The following is a 21,700-nucleotide window of genomic DNA, read 5'->3' as shown; positions in this document are numbered from 1 at the left end:
AAGAAAATGAAAAAAACAACTGTTTTCTTCATTATTTGTCTCCAAAACCAAAATGAAAAAACAGATAATGATTTGTTTTTTCAGTTTGTGATTTTGTGTTTCAATGAAAAATGGGGAAAATAAAAAAATAAAAAAAAGATAAAGGCCATTTCCGATTTCTGTGACTTAAACTGTGATGCCGGACTAAACCAGGACTAAACCAGGACTAAACCAGGACTAAACTGGTCTCAGTCCTGGTCTCAGTTCCGGTCTGATCCCAGTCTCAATTCCCATCTCAGTCCTGGTCTCAGTCCTGGTTTGGTCCTGGTTTAGTCCTGGTTTATTTCTGGTTTAGACCTGGTTTAGTCCAGGTTTAGTCCTGGTTTAGACCTGGTTTAGTCCTGGTTCAGTCCTGGTTTAGACCTGGTTTAGTCCTGGTTTAGTCCTGGTTCAGTCCTGGTTTAGACCTGGTTTAGTCCTGGTTTAGTCCTGGTTTAGTTCTGGCTTAGACCTGGTTTAGTCCTGGTTTAGTCCTGGTTTAGACCTGGTTTAGACCTGGTTTAGTCCTGGTTTAGACCTGGTTTAGACCTGGTTTAGACTTGGTTTAGACCTGGTTTAGACCTGGTTCAGTCCTGGTTCAGTCCTGGTTTACACCTGGTTTGCTTGTTTTTCATTTTTCATTTAAACACAAAATCAAAAACTGAAAAAAATAATCATTATCAGTTTTTTTTTTTCATTTTGGTTTTGGAGACAAATAATGAAGAAAATTATTGTTGTTTTTTTCGTTTTCTTATTTTTGATTTTATTTTGAAAAACGAATGAACCAATGACACACGGATTCTATCGAGTCCACAGGTCCATGGTCCCCTAATTTTTAAAATAAATTCTAAAATGTAAACTTCTTTTATTTTTTCCAGTTAAATTATTTTATTTTTTCCAGTACCTCTTGATTTTATTGCTGATTTTGTCTCGTAACTTGTGATTCATAAAAATGGCATTCGCACTCTACGTTCCCGTCAGCCCCTGAAAGCAGCACTGATGAGTTCACGGTCTCTTTCTCTGACTCCGCCTCCTTTTTTTTTTTTTTTTTTTTTTTTTTTCTCGCAGCGCAGTGAAAAGCGCAGGCATGTGGCACCTTTGCGTCAGAGCGGCTCGGTTCACGCACGGCACGGCTCGGCACGGGACTCAGCGCGTCTGGACTTTACCTGGAGTTTACGGGATTTCGCCGCGACTTGAAGGTAACTTTTGTTTGACTTTGCGGGATTTGACTCTTAAAACGAGGAGAGAAGAGAAGAGAGAAAAGAGACCGCGTGTTTCAAAACTCTGCCCAGACAGATGGATGGAGAGAGAGAAACAGAGAGAGAGAAATAGTTAAATAACGCTAGAGAGATAGATAGATAGATAGATAGATAGATAGATAGATAGATAGATAGATAGATAGATAGATAGATAGATAGATAGATAGATAGATAGAGATACAGAGAGAAAGTAGAGAGAAAGAGTTCAGACAGAGAGAGTTAAATAACTAGATAGATGGACAGAGAGAGTAGAGAGAGAGAGATATAACTCTAGAGAGAGACAGGGATGAATAGAGAGAGAGAGTTAAATAAAGCTCTGTTATGTGCTTTTACTCTGGCGGATGGATAGAGAGATAGAAAGAGAGACAGAGAGAGAGATAGTTCAATAACACTAGATAGATAGATGATAGACAGACAGCAGAGAGAGAGAAAGAGTTCAATAATACTATAGATATAGAGAGAGACAGAGAGAGAGTTAAATAACTCAATAGATAGAGAGATAACTCTAGAGAGAGACAGAGATGAATAGAGAGAGAGTTAAATAAAGCTCTGTTATGTGCTTTTGCCCTGGCGGATGGATAGAGAGAGAGACAGAAAGAGAGACAGAGAAAGAGATAGTTCAATAACACTAGATAGATAGATAGATAGATAGATAGATGGATAGACAGCAGAGAGAGAGAAAGAGTTCAATAATACTATAGATATAGAGAGAGACAGAGAGAGAGAGAGTTAAATAACTCAATAGATAGAGAGATAACTCTAGAGAGAGAGAGAGTTAAATAAAGCTCTGTTATGTGCTTTTGCTCTGACGGATGGATGGATAGAGAGATAGAAAAGACAGGAGAGAGACAGAGAGAGCGATAGTTCAATAACGCTAGATAGATAGATAGATAGATAGATAGATAGATAGATAACTCTAGAGAGAGAGACGGAGATGACTAGAAAGAGAGGTAAATAACACTAGATAGATAGATAATGCTAGAGAGAGACAGAGATGAATAGAGAGAGAGGTAAATAAAGCTCTGTTCTGTGCTTTTGCTCTGGCGGATGGATGGATAGAGAGATAGAAAGAGAGACAGAGAGAGAGATAGTTCAATACGCTAGATAGATAGATGGGGAGAGAGAGAAAAAGAGAGAGGGAGAGAAAGAATTCAATAACACTATAGATAGAGCGAGACAGAGAGAGTTAAATAACGATAGATAGATAGATAAATAGATAGATAGATAGATAGATAGATAGATAGATAGATAGAGAGAGAGAGAGACAGTAGAGAGAGAGAGTTCAATAACTGGATAGAGAGAGAGAGAATGCAAGAGAGAGACAGATAAATAGAGAGAGAGGTAAATAAAGCTCTGTTATGTGCTTTTGCTCTGGTGGATGGATGGATAGAGAGAGAGACAGAGAGAGAGAAAAAGAGAGAAGGAGAGAAAGAATTCAATAACACTATAGATAGAGAGAGAGAGAGAGAGAGAGAGAGAGAGATAATGCTCGAGATGGAGAGAGAGAGAAATAGAGTTAAATAAAGCTTTGTTATGTGCTTTTGCTCTGGCGGACGGATGGATAGAGAGACAGGAGAGAGAGTTAAATAACGATAGATAGAGAGATAGAGCGATAGAGAGAAAGTAGAGAGAAAGAGTTCAGACAGACAGAGAGAGAGAGAGAGTTACATAACTAGATAGATGGGCAGACAGAGAGTAGAGAGAGAGAGAGAGAGATAACTCTAGAGAGAGACAGATGAATAGAGAGAGAGTTAAATAAAGCTCTGTTATGTGCTTTTACTCTGATAGAGAGAGAGAGAGAGAGTTAAATAACACTAGAGAGATAAATAGAAAAATAGAGAAAGACAGAGAACGCCAGAGAGAGATGGATATAAATAGATAGATGGATAGATAGATAACGCCAGAGAGAAAGAGAGAGAGAGAGAGAGAGAGATAACAGTAGAGAGAGAGATATAAGATAGATGATAAAGAAAGATAGATAGAGAAAGGCAGAGAGAGAGATAAATAACACTAGATAGATAGATAACGCTAGAAAGAGACAGAGATAAATAGAGAGAGTTAAATAACATAGACAGATAGATAGAGAGAGAGATGGAGAAAGTAGAGAGATAGATAGATAGATAGATAACTCTAGAGAGAGAGTTAAATAAAGCTCTATTATGCGCTTTTGCTCTGATAGACAGATAGCACTGGAGAGAGAGAGAGAGAGAGACAGAGTTAAATAACACTAGAGAGATGGATAGAAAAATAGAGAAAGACAGAGAACGCCAGAGAGAGATGGATATAAATAGGTGGATTGATAACTTTAGAGAGAAAGAGAGAGAGAGAGAGAAAGATGATGGCTAGAGAGAGAGAGAGAGAGAGATAGATGATAAAAAATAGATAGACAGATAGATAGAGAAAGGCAGAGAGAGAGAGAATTAAATAACACTATAGAGAGACAGATAAACAGAGAGTTAAATAACACTAGATGGATAGATAGATAGATAGATAGATAGATAGATGGATAGAGAAAGAGTTCAATAATACTAGAGTAATAGAGAGAGACAAACAGAGAGAGAGAGTTAAATAACTTGATAGATAGAGAGAGAGAGAGAGAGAAAGTAGAGAGAGAGTTAAATAAAGCTCTGTTATGTGCTTTTGCTCTGGTGCATGGATGGATGGATAGAGAGATAGAGAGAGAGAGATAACGCTAGAGTGAGACAGAGAGATAAATATAAATAGGTAGAGAGATAGATAACGCTGGAGAGAAAGAGAGAGAAAGAGATGAAAGCGAGAGAGAGAGAGAGAGAGAAAACGCTAGAGCGAGAGAGAGAGATGGGTAGTTGACAGACGGATAGAGATAGATAGATAAATAGATAACGCCAGAGAGAAAGAGAGATGATGGTTAGAGAGAGAGAGAGAGAGAGATAACAGTGGAAAGAGAGAGAGTAGATGATTAAAAAATAGATAGAGTTAAATAACACTATAGATGGATAAATATATAACGCGAGAGAGAGACAGAGATAAACAGAGAGAGACTTAAATAACACTAGATAAATAGATTGATCAATAGATATATAAAGGCAGAGAGAGAGAGTTAAATAACGCTATAGAGCACAGGTGTCAAACATGCGGCCCGGGGGCCAGATGCGGCCCTCCAAGACCTTTAATGTGGCCCCCAGCTGATTTTCTACTAAAATATTTTTATTATATTTTCTATTAAAATATTGTTAAATTTTCTGTGGTGTTTATCATATCAGCGTCTCCAGCGTCTCTGTACGTGGCCCCTCCCACCAGAGCAGCACAAATGAAGACTTGTCTCTTTCCAAACGCTCTTAAAGGACGATCGTTTTGACTGTTGACCGTGACACCCTCATCAGCAAAATGTCCAACATGAGAAAAGTGGAGCCGAGTGCAGGATTTTACAACAAAAATTGACTTATTCCTATTTACATACAAGTTCATGTGAAAACATGTGTTGAAATTAAATTTTTCTTAAAGTTTCAGGTTGTTCATAATTTTATAATATTTTGTAAAAGAAAGAGTTCATCAATTAAAAAATATTTCTGTAATAGATTTGTGTTTCTCTGCACAAATATTTAAACTTATTGTTATTTTTGGGGTTTATATGACATGAGTTTTCTGATCTGGCCCCTTGGGATTAAAGTAGGTTGGATACGGCCCCCGGACCAAAATGAGTTTGACACTCCTGCTATAGAGAGACAGATAGATAACGCTAGAGAGAGAGAGAGAGAGAGAGAGAGAGATAGGTAGATGATAGAGAGACAAAGATAGCGAGAGATAGTTCACACATAGAGATAGATAGATAACGCCAGAGAAAAAGAGAGAAAGGGAGAGATGAAGCTAGAGGGAGGTAGATATAGAAAGATGATAAAGAGATAGATAGATATAGATAGCGAGAGAGTTAGTTGGATAAATAACATGAGAGAGAGAGTTATAGTTAGGGATGGGCATTCGATAAAATTTTCTTAATCGATCGTCGGAAGAATTAACGATCGATTATCGATTAATCATGAACGTTTTTATATTAAAATGATCATCATTATTATTACTATCTGCACTACTAATCTGCATAAATAAATTCAACTTTACGACATATAAACCGTAACGACTCTAGAGCCACATCAGCCCGTTTGACATTATAATGTGTTTAATTCAGTTTTGTTCAAACTCTCACAGAAACTAATCTTAAAACTGCATCGCTAATTTGCATAAACTAAGCGAAGATAAAACTACAGCTCTTGTGTCGCTGATGTGGTTCAACTTCTGTCGGATTAAAAGACATGACTCAGGTGAATACAGGTTAGTGTGACCAGATTTGTGTTTGTCAAAACCAGGACAGCGTACGGGGGGAGGGGGCGGGGCCTCGTCATCCACTTTGAGCGACTCTCACCTGGTAAAACTTTTTCCCACTGGACACAGAAACATATGTGCTGCTTTATACACTGTGCACATGGACTCACACTTGTCCCGACTGGAACAGAAAGTGTGGAATTTCTTGTACAAATCATCGTTAAATACACATTTGTGCTTCGGTTCGTTACAGACTGACCCACTGTTTGTGTCTCGCTCCTTCTGATGCAGAGACACATGTACACACCTGTTTGGTCACGATACACACAGCAACCTACATTCGGTTTGTCGATTAAAATGAATGTAATCGATGAAATTCTTAATGATCAATTATCGATTAATCGACTAATCATGCCCATCTCTAGTTATAGTATTTTAGTATTCACTGATTCAACTTTTTTCTTTCCTACATAATTCCATATCTATCTATAGCTTGCCTCTATAGATAGAGAGATAAATAAATAGATAGAAAAAAGAAAGAAAGAAAAAATAATGCTAGAGAGAAACTCAGATGATATAAAAATAAACAGACAGAGATAACTTTATTGTTTTTATTTATTTTTAAGTCTATCATTAATAATAATAGCTTTCCTTAGCCTTATTGTTGCTTTGCTTGGAATGTTCCACAGTATGACATTAAACAGCTCTACTTTATATGAATTCAATATTGTCATATTTTAGTTTTGGGATTCGTACATCGTAATTGTGTGGTTGTTGGACGTCTTAACAGAGGAAAATGGCTCGAGAAACGGGCTTCGGAAGTTTGCGAAAGTTTGGGAATCAGATGTGTGTGACTGCAAACCTCCGTTCAAACTGTTTCTCTTCACAACGGAATTGAAAAATAGTGAAAGGTGAAGGTGATGGGCAGAATTGATCCACAGGAAGAACCAAAAAGGAAAACTTTGACTGCCTAAGAACTCATCCCGAGTTTGGAGAGAACATTTTATACGTGGAGCGACAACAAAACAAAATCCTGATCCTTTGCTCAGTCTTGGTTATGAATTTAAAAAGTCAACTCCAAAGCGAAAGGCTCCAGCTGTTCACCAAGAAACACCTTCCACTGCAAAGAGACCAAGACGTGATGTTGCTGTAAAACCACAAGAACAAGAAAGTGCAGCTCAGTCTGTTTGTCTTCTGCTCCTCTCCATTAACAAACAGGATTTAGCTTTGTTGTCGCTCCACATACAAAATGTTCACTGCAAACTCGGGATGATTTCTTAGTCAGTCAAATGTTTCCTTTTTGGTTCTTCCTGTGGATCAATCCTGCCCATCACCTTCACCTTTCACTATTTTTCAGTTCCGTTGGGAAGAGAAACAGTTTGAACGGAGGTTTGCAGTCACACACATCTGATTCCTTTTTGCAGTTCTGAAGTTCGCAAACAAATTTCTCGAGCCGTTTTCCTCTGTTAGGATCCAACAACCACACAATTACGACGTCCGAATCCCAAAACTAAAACATGACAATATCAGAACCACAAACAAAAGCGATATGGTTCAAAAGACTTGAAAAAGAAGAAGAAAAACAGACAAAAAGACAACGCTCCTTCAAAAAAAGTTCACGACAAGTGCGATTACAGTTACATACACATTGATCAAATAAAAAAACGTTAAATTTAGATTATTTTGTCAGTCTTAATGATGTGTAATGTTGAGATGATTTGAAAACCTCCTCTTCGCTGTAGCTGGAGGCGTATTTGGTCTTTGTAGTTTTTTTCTTTTGGGCTGCGTCCAAGTCTTTAATCTGAGTGTGGGTGGAGATAGACCAGATGAGTGAGCTCTCCTCGCTTTATAATTTCACCACAATGACAAATAATTATGGACTTTTCCACTGACGGAGCTGCGCAGATGTTGAGCGGAGGCTGCACACAACACTGGGAACAGAAGTGTGACCGTTGTAAAAGTGTCTGAAAGGTCCAATCTTACGCAAAACTGACTCTGGTGAGCTTTTAAATCGTGTTATAATGTTGTTAAACTCGGATTAAACGGAGCTGGAGTTGTGTTTTGTTTCATTCACACATGTTTGACTAATCCTTTATTGTCGGTCCAAAGCTCTAAACGCTCTGTTCCGCCTTGTGATGTCATGAAGAGGTAGTTTTTATGGTTAAACTAACAGCTCTTTTAACTTAAAGGTTGTATGGAGGATTTTTTTTATTTGTTTCAAATTGTCAGTGAAAGTTTAAAATACCATTAGATAGATGCAGCAGCCTTGTAATTATGATGACCAAAAAAAAGAATGAAAATCCATCAACTGTGGACGTGTTGAGGCCAGATAAACATCAGCCACTAGAAAACAAGGCTACCTCATTTTCTATTGGCTGTTAGGTTGTTAATCAAACTCCCTACGTTTCTAGCGTCACTGACTCGCCGGCGCGCGGGGATTCAGAGGTTTACGTTCGCCTCTCACGCACTGATGACATTCACTCGACCAATACAGCGGTTCTTGGGGTCTTTTTCGAAGTGTAGCTTCCTCTCAGTTTGCACAAAGTTTGTTGTAACGGCGGACAAGAATTCACGACCAGTTCATCGAGAATGTAAGTCCGTTTTTGACGTCGCGGAAACAAGAGGAGAAGTGGAAAAGCAGCAAAGCACAACATTTGAAAAAGGACAAACAGTCGCTGCATTTCTCTTTCCTTGGAAAATCTTCTATACAACCTTTAAGTTCAGTAGAGGTTGGTAATAGACGCATCAAGAATCTTGGCCTTCCGGATTTTCCAAAAAAGTGAGCATCAAACCTCCGTGTTTGTTTTCCCAGTGGGATACGTTTAATGTCAAAGTCGATCTTTTCAAGTCTTTTGAACCATATCACTTTTGTTTCTGGTTCTGATATTGTCATATTTTAGTTTTGGGATTCGGACATCGTTAATTGTGTGGTTGTTGGATCCTAACAGCGGAAAACGGCTCGAGAAATTTGTTTGCGAACTCCATAAATGCAAAAGTTAATCAGATGTGTGTGACTGCAAACCTCCGAATTGAAAAATAGTGAAAGGTGAAGGCGATGGGCAGGATTGATCCACAGGAAGAACCAAAAAGGAAACATTTGGCTGCCTCAGAAATCATCCTGAGTTTGCAGAGAACATTTTGTATGTGGAGCGCCCATTTTATATTTATGTTCTAATGTAGTTTCCTCATCACAAACAGACCTGGAGTTGTGTTTTGTTTCTTTCACATATTTAACACATAAACCCTGCACGTTTAGGCTGAGTTCTTCTCCCAGACAGAAAACATCCGGTTCCACCTTGTGATTAAAGTGTGTATGGCAGGTTTTAATGATTCTCAAATTTCTACTTACCGTATTTTCCAGACTATAAGTTGCTCCGGAGTATAAGTCGCACCAGCCAAAAAATGCGCAACGAAGAAGAAAAAAACATATATAAGTTGCACTTTTGGGGGAATTGTAATTTATAAAATCAGAGACCAGAAACCGACATTTCCTGTTGAAAGTCAAGTTCTAGTAAAAACAATAGAAGAGAAAACAACAGACTGTTAACATCACATATGAACAGTTCTTCAGATAAACTATAACATAAACAACAGAACAGAACAAGTTTACCAAACTCTCCATCTCACTCCAAATCACTAAATCCATTCAATTCTTCATCCTCCGTGTCACTTCTGCGCGACCTCCGGAGATAATCCATAGATCCATGAGGTAAACAGAGCGCCTGTTTCCTCTTCTGTGTCGCTGTCGTCAGACTCAGCATCAGTTCCAGTTAGAATTATTCCGGCCTTTCTGAATCCCGACAGGATGGTTTCGGTGTCACTGAAGTCCAGGCTTTGTCCATCCATCCAGTGACTTCAGGAAAGTTTCATGGTGCATCCTCCCGGTTCCCGTGAAGCTGTGTTCTCCATCCTTGCCTTTCACAAGTCCCTCACAAGTTTCTCGCTCACTCCAAACTTTCTTTCTGCTGCTCGATTACAGTTTTCGGCTGAATATTTCAGGACTTTCAGCAGGACAGAGGCTCTTTCTGCAGGAGACATGCGCAGTAGAGCCAAGTGACAGTGGTACAGGAGGAACAGGAGCAGCAGACACTCACACACAAGACTAGAACCTCTCTGAAAATTTTAATATATAAGTCTCATCGGAGTAGAAGTCACAGGAAACACCCAAACCATGAAACAAAGTGTGACTTATAGTCTGAAAAATACGGTAATTTGCTGGGACAATACCTTTTGTACACATAAATTATAGTTTTACACCAATCAAGAAACAAATTGAGAAGAAAAGTTGAAAAATATGTTTAAAATTACCTGAAGTAGAAACATCACAGTCGGAGAATTTTATCCAAAAGTGTGGCACAGTTTACTATATCTATTATTTTCTGATCGTTAAAACGTCAAAATAACAAAATAAAAGTGTTTTCTTCTATTTTTATTTGTCAAAGAATAATTTCTGTTTTGGCCTATAGTGCACGGTTGCTAGGTAACAGTTTTAAACCTAAAAAATGTCCAAACTGGGGAAGAAAATGTCAAGTTTGTATTAAAATCTTAAATATATTGATCTTAAGTGTGTTTTAGTCAAATACACAGGAAGAGCTCCACTGTGTTTTCAAACTCTACACACATTCACTAGAATCTCACCGGAATAGGACCTTTTAAATTGTTTATCGCTATGGCAACGGTCCAGATTTGTCATCCTTCTGTGACGCGTGGCCTGGTGTGAAACGTGATGATTGACAGTGTGTTCCTCTTCTTCTCTCGTTTTCACAGATCCGTCTAAAGATGCCAAACTGGGGCGGAGGAAACAAGTGCGCCTCCTGCAGGGGGACGGTGTATCACGCCGAGGAGGTCCAGTGTGACGGGCTCAGCTTCCACAAGTGCTGCTTCCTCTGCAGTGAGTAGTAGTAGTAGTAGTAGTAGTAGTAGTAGTAGTAGTAGTAGTAGTAGTAGGTAGGATTGGGCGGTATCCAAATTTTGATACCGTGATACCGTCTCAGGAGGTATACTGTATTACCATATAACCAAACACGCGCAGCACTGACTCTGTGTTTGTCAATGGGAAAGACGATCAAACTTGACTGAGGCGTTTAGTCGCTTGTTTCAGGTCCACAGTGAAACTAACAGCTGAACACACTTGTATTTACCTTCTGTACAGACTCACCACAGCAAACACCAGGATTTCAAAAGTACATTTTAAAGCACTAATTAACAGTCGTTCTGGACCTGGGTCTTACACACGACACAGAACTGCTCCAGGAGCACGATGTACTGTTGGTAAACGCACAAATACAGCCAAAGATTCATGCTGTCTGTGTATTTTGACAGGGACATGCAGCTATGCACATAGGATGGATCCTATGTTCTGAAATCTACGCGCGCAGGACGTGCTGCTCCACACACGCGCCGCCCTCATTCACTTTCCATGCATTCTAAAAGTTACGTGTCCCAAAGTTGTAGTTTTTACGCTCGTGTGGGGCGAAATACACACATGCAGTGGAGCCCGGTCCATAATCTCGGAAAAGTTAAAACACGAACTGTTTCCAACGCAACACGCACAGAACAGACTCACTGTCAGCTGCAACATCCTCTGTCACAGAAAAAAACGTACATACAACATTCCACTGAGTCGTGTCCTTCAGTCCAAAAAAAGTTGAACCGCATCAGCAGCACAAGAAGCAGCTGTTTTTATCAGCGCTTACAGTTCATGCAAATTAGCCACGCGGTTTTAAGTTTCGTTCCTGTAAAACATAAAGACATGTGCGCCTGAAGCCAAAACGCTGCCAAATTGCAGAAGTACAAGTATTTATGGGGGAGGACCAACTCTCTTGCAGCCGGACTTGCGTCTTGTCTTTGTCTCCCTTAAGAGCCTCGCGTGAACGTCGTCTCGTCAAACATATAAACACTATTAGTTTTAAATTGTGTTTAAAGCATTAAATTGAAAATACAACCACATATTTTTTTGTGCTGAGCAAACAAATTTAGATATCAGTAAATTATAACATTATATTAGGATCCTTATGAGCTGCAGTTTTTTTTTTTAATGACCGTAATGAAACTAATACTGTTGCTACTTTTTAATACTGTGGGATACCGTAATACTGTATTACAGCCTAACCCTAGTAGTAGGTGATAATAGTAGTAGTACGCTGGATATACAGAAAAATTATAGTAGTAATACAGTGAATATAAACACAAACAGTAGTAGTAGTAGTAGTAGTAGTAGTAGTAGTCACAATGGAATCCAAAGTGTAATTTGAAATGATCCAATTAGTAGTGCAATTAGTAGTGCAATTATATAATAACTGTAATACTACATGTCCTGTGTTATTCTGCTGAAAGCTGCTCAGCCTGTACATCTGGACAAACACGTCTGAAATGTGATTCTTGTGTTAGTTTATCAGCTCAGATTTCAGGTGCACTGTGTAACTTTTTGGCTAAGGGGGGGTTGCTCGGCCTGGAATGTTCCACAGTGTGACTGTAAACAGCTCTTCTTTACTTTTACTCAATTACAGAGGATTTTAAAGCTCAAAAATACTTTAAAAACAGGAATTCTGAATGAGAGCGGGGTCGCCTCTCCGCAGATCTGACCTGTAACTTGGTCTGGTTTGGTTTCTGTGATGATAAAAATGTTAATTTTCATTCATTCATTCATTTTTGTTTGAGCCAGGTACAACAAAACTCAAAAACAATAACAAAAATAGTGATATGTACATGAACATATTTGGGACCTGGTGCTCAAAAGGAGTAGGATGAATAAAAAATCACGTGGTTCACACTTTTTTTTTTTTAATAACACCTTTAAATAACATACATACATATATATACGCATTATAGATATACAGTACATAGACTCAATATAAATGTTTATACACATATGTATAACACACATACACACATGCAGAATCATATTTTCGTTTATGGTCGTACAAACTAATAATAATAATGAAGAAGGCACAAAAGTTTATCGTTTATGATCGTACAAAATAAACAGTAATGAGAAAGAAAATGTAAGTTTTTTGTTTTCGTTTTTGATCGTACAAACTAAGCAGTAATGCGAAAGAAAATGTAAAAGTTTTTTGTTTTCGTTTATGGTCGTACAAAATAAGCAGTAATGAGAAAGAAAATTTAAAAGTTTTTTGTTTTCGTTTATGATCGTACAAAATAAACAGTAATGAGAAAGAAAATTTAAAAGTTTTTTGTTTTCGTTTATGATCGTACAAAATAAGCAGTAATGAGAAAGAAAATTTAAAAGTTTTTTGTTTTCATTTATGGTCGTACAAAATAAACAGTAATGAAAAAGAAAATTTAAAAGTTTTTTGTTTTCGTTTATGATCGTACAAAATAAACAGTAATGAGAAAGAAAATTTAAAAGTTTTTTGTTTTCGTTTATGATCGTACAAAATAAACAGTAATGAAAAAGAAAATTTAAAAGTTTTTTTGTTTTCGTTTATGATCGTACAAAATAAACAGTAATGAGAAAGAAAATTTAAAAGTTTTTTGTTTTCATTTATGGTCGTACAAAATAAACAGTAATGAGAAAGAAAATTTAAAAGTTTTTTGTTTTCGTTTATGATCGTACAAAATAAACAGTAATGAGAAAGAAAATTTAAAAGTTTTTTGTTTTCGTTTATAATCGTACAAAATAAACAGTAATGAGAAAGAAAATTTTAGTTTTTTGTTTTCGTTTATGATCGTACAAAATAAACAGTAATGAGAAAGAAAATTTAAGAGGTATTTGTTTTCGTTTATGATCGTACAAAATAAACAGTAATGAGAAAGAAAATTTAAAAGTTTTTTGTTTTCGTTTATGATCGTACAAAATAAACAGTAATGAGAAAGAAAATTTAAAAGTTTTTTGTTTTCGTTTATGATCGTACAAAATAAACAGTAATGAGAAAGAAAATTTAAAAGTTTTTTGTTTTCGTTTATAATCGTACAAAATAAACAGTAATGAGAAAGAAAATTTTAGTTTTTTGTTTTCGTTTATGATCGTACAAAATAAACAGTAATGAGAAAGAAAATTTAAGAGGTATTTGTTTTCGTTTATGATCGTACAAAATAAACAGTAATGAGAAAGAAAATTTAAAAGTTTTTTGTTTTCGTTTATGATCGTACAAAATAAACAGTAATGAGAAAGAAAATTTAAAAGTTTTTTGTTTTCATTTATGGTCGTACAAAATAAACAGTAATGAGAAAGAAAATTTAAGAGGTTTTTGTTTTTGTTTATGGTCCTACAAACTAATAATATTAATGAAGAAGGCACAAAAGTTTAATGCCACACTGTGAAACATTCCAGCCAAAGCCGTAACATCTCCACGGAGACTTCAAAATGTGCGCTGAATTTCGCATTTTAAGAATATTAAACCGTAAATTCCAAATCTAATGGCGATTTTTACGAATATTTTTCTCAACTCGTTCAACCCGAGAGCCCTCCCTTTCCCGCGTTATTCTCCGTCGAAGTGCCGTAATCCTTGGTCACACATGAACTCCTTCTCACACTCTTCTGTTATGTTTACGTTTGCTCCGGCCTGTGCGCTGAGCCTTGGACGCCCGGCTGCCAAATCCAGGACAAATAAAGTGAACTCAGGTTGACCCCTTCTCAAACGCTTCTCAAACAACGCGAGAAAATGAGAGAAATTAGGAAAAAAAAAGTGTGGTATGTTGGGTTTGCATTATTAGACCAGAATGAAATGCACACAATAATACAGGATTCCCTCTAAAAACTCAAACAAAAGTCACTGTTTCTAGAAGGTTCAGGCTCCGTCATCTGCTTTTTTTTTCTACAGATGTGTCATTTCTCTGCTTGGAATGTTCCACAGTGTGACTTTAAACAGCTCTACTTAACTTTTATTCAATTACAGGTAGTTTTAAAGCGCAAAAATACCTAGAAAAACTGAATTCTGGCTGTGCGCAGCGTCGCCTCTCCACAGATCTGACCTGTAACTTGGTCTGGTTTAGTCGCCGTAAAGACAGAAAGGTTTAACACCAGAAAAGTTACACAATGCACCTGTAAAGGGCCCATGTTAAGGGTGAAGTGTGGTTCTGCATTGACTCGACGCTCACTGTTTCCTTGTCATTTTTGATTTATGGATCATCGAGAAGTACCGTATTTTCTGGACTATTAGTCGCTCTGGATTATAACACAGTCATTAAATGGTCTATTTTTGAACTTTTTTCACACAAAAAACGCACCGGACTTTAAAGGAAACACAACAGTGTGATGGGTGAGTGGTTTTGTTTGTTTGTGGCGTTCACGGTGACTCTGGGCTTTGTTCAGTTGTGGCGTGTAGGGAGGTGCTGTCTGGGACCAACGGATTGTCGGCGTGTTCGCAGTGACTCAGTTGTTCAGTCGTGTCTAGAAGCGGCACATTGCGCTCGCTTTTTCGGTTCGTTCCTCCGTTCCGTTCCTCGTCGGCGTGGAGTGATGAGTGTGTCTGTGTGTTTGTGTGTTCTGCGGGTCGTGTGGCTTTGTAGTTTACTGAAGTCGTGCTGGGACACCTGAGTGGATTCGTGTATGGGGCGCTCTGGATTGTGGGGCGCAGTCGTTTTTTGATTGGGTTAGAGGCTTAAGAGCGCGCCCAAATAGCCCGGAAAATACAGTAATTCGCCGCCACATCTCTAAGAGGCTAGAATATATGTCCATTCATTTAAACGTGTGTCTATGTGTATGACGTGCAGACTTATAATCTCTGAAAAGTTTAACATGAGTCATCTCCAACACAGAACAGACTCACCATCAGCAGAACATCCATCTATCACAGAAAGAACACTTGTATTCCACTGAGTCGTGTTCTTTAGTTCGATTGAAGTTGAACCGCATCAGTGCACAAGGAGCGAGCTGTTTTTTTGAGCTCAGTTTATGCAAATAAGCCATGTGGTTTTAAGTTTCTTTTCTGTAGAGAATGAGAGCTCAGGTGATCTCTCATTCTGTTTGCCTGACGAAGGCCTAGTGCCGGAACATTGCACAGTTTGTCCTAATAAATCTCTTCTTACAAGTAAGACGGTGTGCAGGATTTTTCTCTATGTTCTTGGGCTGCTCCAACGCACCCGTCTCAAGTAACTGATGTGCGAAGTTCTAATTTTTTCAAGTTTCTTTTCTGTAAAACATTAATAAATGTACACAAAGCTGCTTTAAACACATTATTGCTCAATGTATATTGAAAGAAAGGAAAGCAGTGTGCAGGAAATTCGCTGCTATTTGGTCGTGACGTATGTAATGCTTCAAATCCCGTAGGAAGAAGGACAATAACGTCTTTCCCCTTGATAAAATTCACCAAACATTCTCTTTGTTTCGGCTTTAAATCCTCGATCTCGGGAATCGTTGCCAACACAGAATGTCTGTCTTCGTCTACATCCATTTGTTTACTGTTGTGCTGTTCCACAAAAGGGACACAGACAGACGCGACGAGTTTGACGTCACGGTTTCACAGCTCTTCTCTGATTGGTCGGTGCGCGATCTACAACTTTCGCGGTTCTTGCAAACCATCTAGTGTATTCCGATTCCTGACCTAGTCGCTGAAGAGAAATGAAATTGAGCGAACTTTACACAAGAAGTGGTTTAACAAAGACTTTTAGTATCACAGCCACGATTTAGACTTTATTTTTTACTGAAATGAATCGATTTGAAATATATCGTATTGAACCGAAAGTGCACTGTATCGAGGTATGTATCGTATCGGCAACTTCTTAACGATTTCACCAACATTGCTTTGTAAAAATCGCGCCGATCCAGGTCTGAACCAGTATTAAACAAGGATTAGACTAGTCCCAACTGGATCTGAACCAGGACTAATAAGGCTGGGACAAGACGAGATTTTGACATAATTTATAATTTAAAAAAAATTACATTATAACACGGATCAGAAAACGGCATGACCTGAGCGCTTTAAAAAAAACACTAAACCAGGACTAAACTAGTACTAAACCCGAAGACGTGGACGGTGCGCTGTGGGCCGGAGGAGACTGTTTTGAGGCCCAGATCTGGTCCACGGGCCACAAGTTGAATAAGCCTGACATGAACTCATTATATCGCTTTCCAAACATATCCGTCCGGTTTGCAAATGAGAGGCTTTGAGTTCGGCACTGATAGGAAAATTACGCTCCTCTCTCCTCAAACACGCCGCGTTTAGTAAAGATTAAATGATGCTGCGAGCGGCGTAATTTTAGGGCGGGTCTATTGATCTCATTTGTAAGTAATTAAACCCCTAAAGATTAGACGAGCCTCCAAAATCGCTCTTTATTTAGACAACAGAATGTGGTTTTCAACATTTAATCATAGTCATTTTTTTTATTCCCATGTGGTTTTATAGCTGTGTCCAAGTCTAAACCAGGTCTAAACCAGGTCTAAACCAGGTCTAAACCAGGTCTAAACCAGGTCTACACCAGGTCTAAACCAGGTCTAAACCAGGTCTAAACCAGGTCTAAACCAGGTCTAAACCAGGTCTAAACCAAGTCTAAACCAGGTCTAAACCAAGTCTAAACCAGGTCTAACCAGGTCTACACCAGGTCTAAACCAGGTCTAAACCAGGTCTACACCAGGTCTAAACCAGGTCTAAACCAGGTCTACACCAGGTCTAAACCAGGTCTAAACCAGGTCTAAACCAGGTCTAACCAGGTCTAAACCAAGTCTAAACCAGGTCTAAACCAGGTCTAAACCAGGTCTAAACCAGGTCTAAACCAAGTCTAAACCAGGTCTAAACCAAGTCTAAACCAGGTCTAAACCAGGTCTAAACCAGGTCTAAAACCAGGTCTAAACCAGGTCTACACCAGGTCTAAACCAAGTCTAAACCAGGTCTAAACCAAGTCTAAACCAGGTCTAAACCAGGTCTAAAACCAGGTCTAAACCAGTCTAAACCAGTCTAAACCAAGTCTAAACCAGGTCTAAACCAGGTCTAAACAAGGTCTAAACCAGGTCTAAACCAGGTCTAAACCAGGTCTACACCAGGTCTAAACCAAGTCTAAACCAGGTCTAAACCAAGTCTAAACCAGGTCTAAACCAGGTCTACTAGGTCTAAACCAGGTCTAAACCAGGTCTACACCAGGTCTAAACCAAGTCTACACCAGGTCTAAACCAGGTCTAAACCAAGTCTAAACCAGGTCTACACCAGGTCTAAACCAGGTCTAAACCAGGTCTACACCAGGTCTACACCAGGTCTAAACCAGGTCTAAACCAGGTCTACACCAGGTCTACACCAGGTCTAAACCAGGTCTACACCAGGTCTACACCAGGTCTAAACCAGGTCTACCAGGTCTACACCAGGTCTAAACCAGGTCTAAACCAGGTCTACACCAGGTCTAAACCAGGTCTACACCAGGTCTACACCAGGTCTAAACCAGGTCTACACCAGGTCTACACCAGGTCTAAACCAGGTCTACACCAGGTCTAAACCAGGTCTACACCAGGTCTACACCAGGTCTAAACCAGGTCTACACCAGGTCTAAACCAGGTCTACACCAGGTCTACAAACCAGGTCTACACCAGGTCTAAACCAGGTCTACACCAGGTCTACACCAGGTCTACACCAGGTCTAAACCAGGTCTACACCAGGTCTACACCAGGTCCATGGGTGTATCTTCTACTTGTTCTGACTCCGCTCAGGATCTTTCTAAAAACATTCAGGAAAGGTTCATTTCTGTCCTGTGAATGTGACTTTTTCAGTATCAATACCTGCAAAAAATGAGGATCTAGTTTTGATCCTGATGTTTGATCATTTTAACCCCACTGTCCTATATTTGCATTTTAAGGTTTTGGCAACTCAGATTGTGTTGGGTTTGTAGTTCCTTTAAAGCTCTCAAGAGTCAGTTTTAGTACTGGTTTAGTCCTGGTTTAATCTTGGTTTAGACCTGGTTTAATCTCGGTTTAGACCTGGTTTATTCTTGGTTTAGACCTGGTTCAGCCCTGGTTTAGTCCTGGTTTAGCCCTGGTTCAGTCCTGGTTCAGTCCTGGTTCAGTCCTGGTTCAGTCCTGGTTCAGTCCTGGTTTAGACCTGGTTTGTTTCTGGTTTAGACCTGTATTAGACCTGGTTTCGTCCTTGTTTGGTCCTGTTTTTGCTCTGGTTTAATCTTTATCTTTTGTTTTTCAAAGTGGTTTGCAGAAAAGTCCTTGACAGTGCCTCACCTTATCTTTTTATCACAAGAGTCAGTTTTAGTCCTGGTTCAGTCCTGGTTTTGACCTGGTTTAGTCCCGGTATGTTTCTGGTTTAGACCTGTTTTAGTGCTGGTTTAGACCTGGTTTAGACCTTGTTTCTACCTGGTTTTGACCAGGTTTAGACCAGGTTTAGTCCTTGTTTGGTCCTGTTTTTGCTCTATTTTAATCCTTATCTTTTTGTTTTTTTAAAGTGGTTTGCAGAAAAAAACCTTGACAGTGCCTCACCTTATCTTTTTGTTACAAAAGTCTGTTTTAGTCCTGGTTCAGTCCTGGTTCAGTCCTGGTTTAGTCCTGGTTTGTTCGTGATTTAGACCTGGTTTAGACCTGGTTTGTTTCTGGTTTAGACCTGTATTAGTCCTGGTTTAGACCTGGTTTAGTCCTGGTTTAGACCTGGTTTCGTCCTTGTTTGGTCCTGTTTTTACCCTTTAGTCTTTTTGTTTTTTAAATTGGTTTGCAGAAAGAAAAAAAAGAAAAAACTCGACAGTACCTCACCTTTTATTATTTGTCACAAGAGTCAGTTTTAGTCCTGGTTCAGTCCTGGTTCAGTCCTGGTTTAGTCCTGGTTTAGTCCTGGTTCAGTCCTGGTTTAGTCCTGTTTGAACTCTTTTTTAGTCCTTTTCTTCTTGTTTTTCACAGTGGTCTGCAGGAAAGGTCTGGACAGCACCACGTTGGCGATTCACGACCAGGAAATCTACTGCAAGTCCTGCTACGGCAAGAAGTACGGTCCGAAAGGCTACGGCTACGGTCAGGGCGCCGGGACGCTCAACATGGACCGAGGAGAGAGACTGGGCATCAGACAGCCTCAGTGAGTCCACACACGAGTCCAACCAATCTTTACCGTGGTTTTAAAGAGGGCGGGTTTATGTTAGATTGACTTTCTGGAGTTTTTTGTCGGTCAGGTTAAAACTTCTCAAAAACGTGTCTGAAGTGAGTTTAAATGTCGTCCATGCGTGTTTGAGTAATTTAGCGATCTCTCTCTGGTCCTTTTTGAACTCTCCTGACAGTTTAGACCTGGATTAGTCCTGGTTTAGTCATAGTTTAATCCTGGTTTAGTCCTGGTTTAGTTCTGGTTTAGTTCTGAATTAATCCTGGTTTAGTCCTGGTTTAGTTCTGGATTAATCCTGGTTTAGTCCTGGTTTAGTTCTGGATTAATCCTGGTTTAGTCCTGGTTTAGTTCTGGTTTAGTTCTGAATTAATCCTGGTTTAGCTCTGGTTTAGACCTGGTTTAGTCTTGGTGTATTCCTGGGTTTGCCTTTGTTTAGTCCTGGTTTAGTCCTGGTTTAGTTCTGGTTTAGTCCTCCACCAGAAAAGTTACACAATGCATCTTTAAAGCTCATAAGAGGCGGTTTTGTGCAATATAGAACCTTTAATCAAGACTTAACCAAGTTCAAACCAGGACTAAACCAGGACTAAACCAGGATTAAACCAGGACTAAACCAGGACTAAACCAGGACTAAACCAGGTCTAAACCAGGACTAAACCAGGACTGAACCAGGACTAAACCAGGACTAAACCAGGTCTAAACCAGGACTAAACCAGGTTCAAACCAGGTTCAAACCAGGTCTAAAGCAGGTCTATCCCAGGCTCTATTTTGATTCTGTGTGTTTGGGGCCGCCCGGATGGTCCCGGGGCCCGGGGCCCGGTCTGTGTATGTGAGGCTCTTGAATGAGTCTCTTTGTAGCCGGAGCTCGGGCCCCTGCAGTTACATAAGAGCCTCTTTCATAACAATCACCACCTGACAAACATCCAGCCTGCAGTGTGACGGAGCAACCAGGCCTCACTCACTCCACACCAGGCCCCTCTGAGACCTGGTTTAGTCCTGGTTTAGTCCTGGTTTAACCCTGGTTCAGTCCTGGTTCAGTCCTGGTTCAGTCCTGGTTTAACCCTGGTTTAGACCTGGTTTAACCCTGGTTCAGTCCTGGTTCAGTCCTGGTTTAGTCCTGGTTTAGACCTGGTTTAACCCTGGTTCAGTCCTGGTTCAGTCCTGGTTTAACCCTGGTTTAACCCTGGTTTATCCTTGGTTCAATCCTGATTTGGTCATAGTTCAGTCCTGGGTTAAGAATCGTTTAGTCCTGGTTTAACCCTGGATTGGTCATGGTTTAGTCATGGTTTGAACTTAGTTTAGTTCTGGTTGAGTCCTGGTTTAGACCTGGTTTAGCCCTGGATTAGCCCAGTTTTAGTCCAGTTTTAGTCCTGGTTTAGTCCTGGTTCAACCTTGGTTCAGCCCTGGTTTAGTCCTGGTCTAGACCTGGTTTAGTCCTCTTTAAGACCTGGTTTAGTCCTTAGTTCAGCCCTCGTTTAGACCTGGTTTAGTCCTGGTTTAGACCTGGTTTAGTCCTCTTTAAGACCTGGTTTAGTCCTTAGTTCAGCCCTCGTTTAGACCTGGTTTAGTCCTGGTCTAGACCTGGTTTAGTCCTGGTTTAGTCCTGGTCTAGACCTGGTTTAGTCCTCTTTAAGACCTGGTTTAGTCCTTAGTTCAGCCCTCGTTTAGACCTGGTTTAGTCCTGGTTTAGTCCTGGTTTAGTCCTGGTCTAGACCTGGTTTAGTCCTCTTTTAGACCCGGTTTAGTCCTTAGTTCAGCCCTGGTTTAGACCTGGTTTAGTCCTGGTTTAGACCTGGTTTAGTCCAGTTTTATTCCTGATTTAGCCCTGGTTTAACCCCAGTATAGACCTTGTTTAGCTCTGGTTTAGTCCTGGTTTAGACCTGGTTTAGTCCTGGTTTAGACCTGGTTTAGACCTAGTCTATGCCTGGTTTAATTCTGGTTCAGCCCCGGTTTAGCCCTGGTTTAGTCCAGTTTTAGCCCAGTTTTAGTCCTGGCTTAGACTTGGTTTAGTCCTGGCTTAGGCCTGGTTTAGTCCTGGTTTAATCCTGGTTTAGACCTGGTTTAGACCTGGTTTTGTCCTTGGTTTAGACCTGCTTTAGTCCTGGTTCAGCCTTGGTTCAGCCCTGGTTTAGTCCTGGTTTAGTCCTGGTTTAGTTCTGG

General features: G+C 39.6%; 1 protein-coding gene across 1 annotated transcript in view; it reads left to right on the top strand.

The window, feature by feature from the left end:
- Positions 1–1,094: 1,094 nt before the first annotated feature.
- csrp2 (cysteine and glycine-rich protein 2) overlaps positions 1,095–21,700 on the top strand; it is a 35,885-nt gene continuing 15,279 nt past the window's right edge. Inside the window, exons 1-3 of the mRNA XM_055154128.1 lie at positions 1,095–1,217; positions 10,341–10,464; positions 19,354–19,522. Coding sequence (XP_055010103.1) covers positions 10,353–10,464; positions 19,354–19,522 — 281 coding nt within the window. The 5' untranslated portion in view covers positions 1,095–1,217; positions 10,341–10,352. The remainder of the gene's footprint in view (positions 1,218–10,340; positions 10,465–19,353; positions 19,523–21,700) is intronic.

Source organism: Boleophthalmus pectinirostris, unplaced genomic scaffold, assembly GCF_026225935.1.
Source record: "Boleophthalmus pectinirostris isolate CB_2022bp ecotype Guang Dong unplaced genomic scaffold, ASM2622593v1 HiC_scaffold_18, whole genome shotgun sequence".
NCBI lineage: Eukaryota > Metazoa > Chordata > Actinopteri > Gobiiformes > Gobiidae > Boleophthalmus > Boleophthalmus pectinirostris.
The sequence above is the reverse complement of the archived record's forward strand: the minus strand, read 5'-3'. Positions and strand labels throughout refer to the sequence as shown.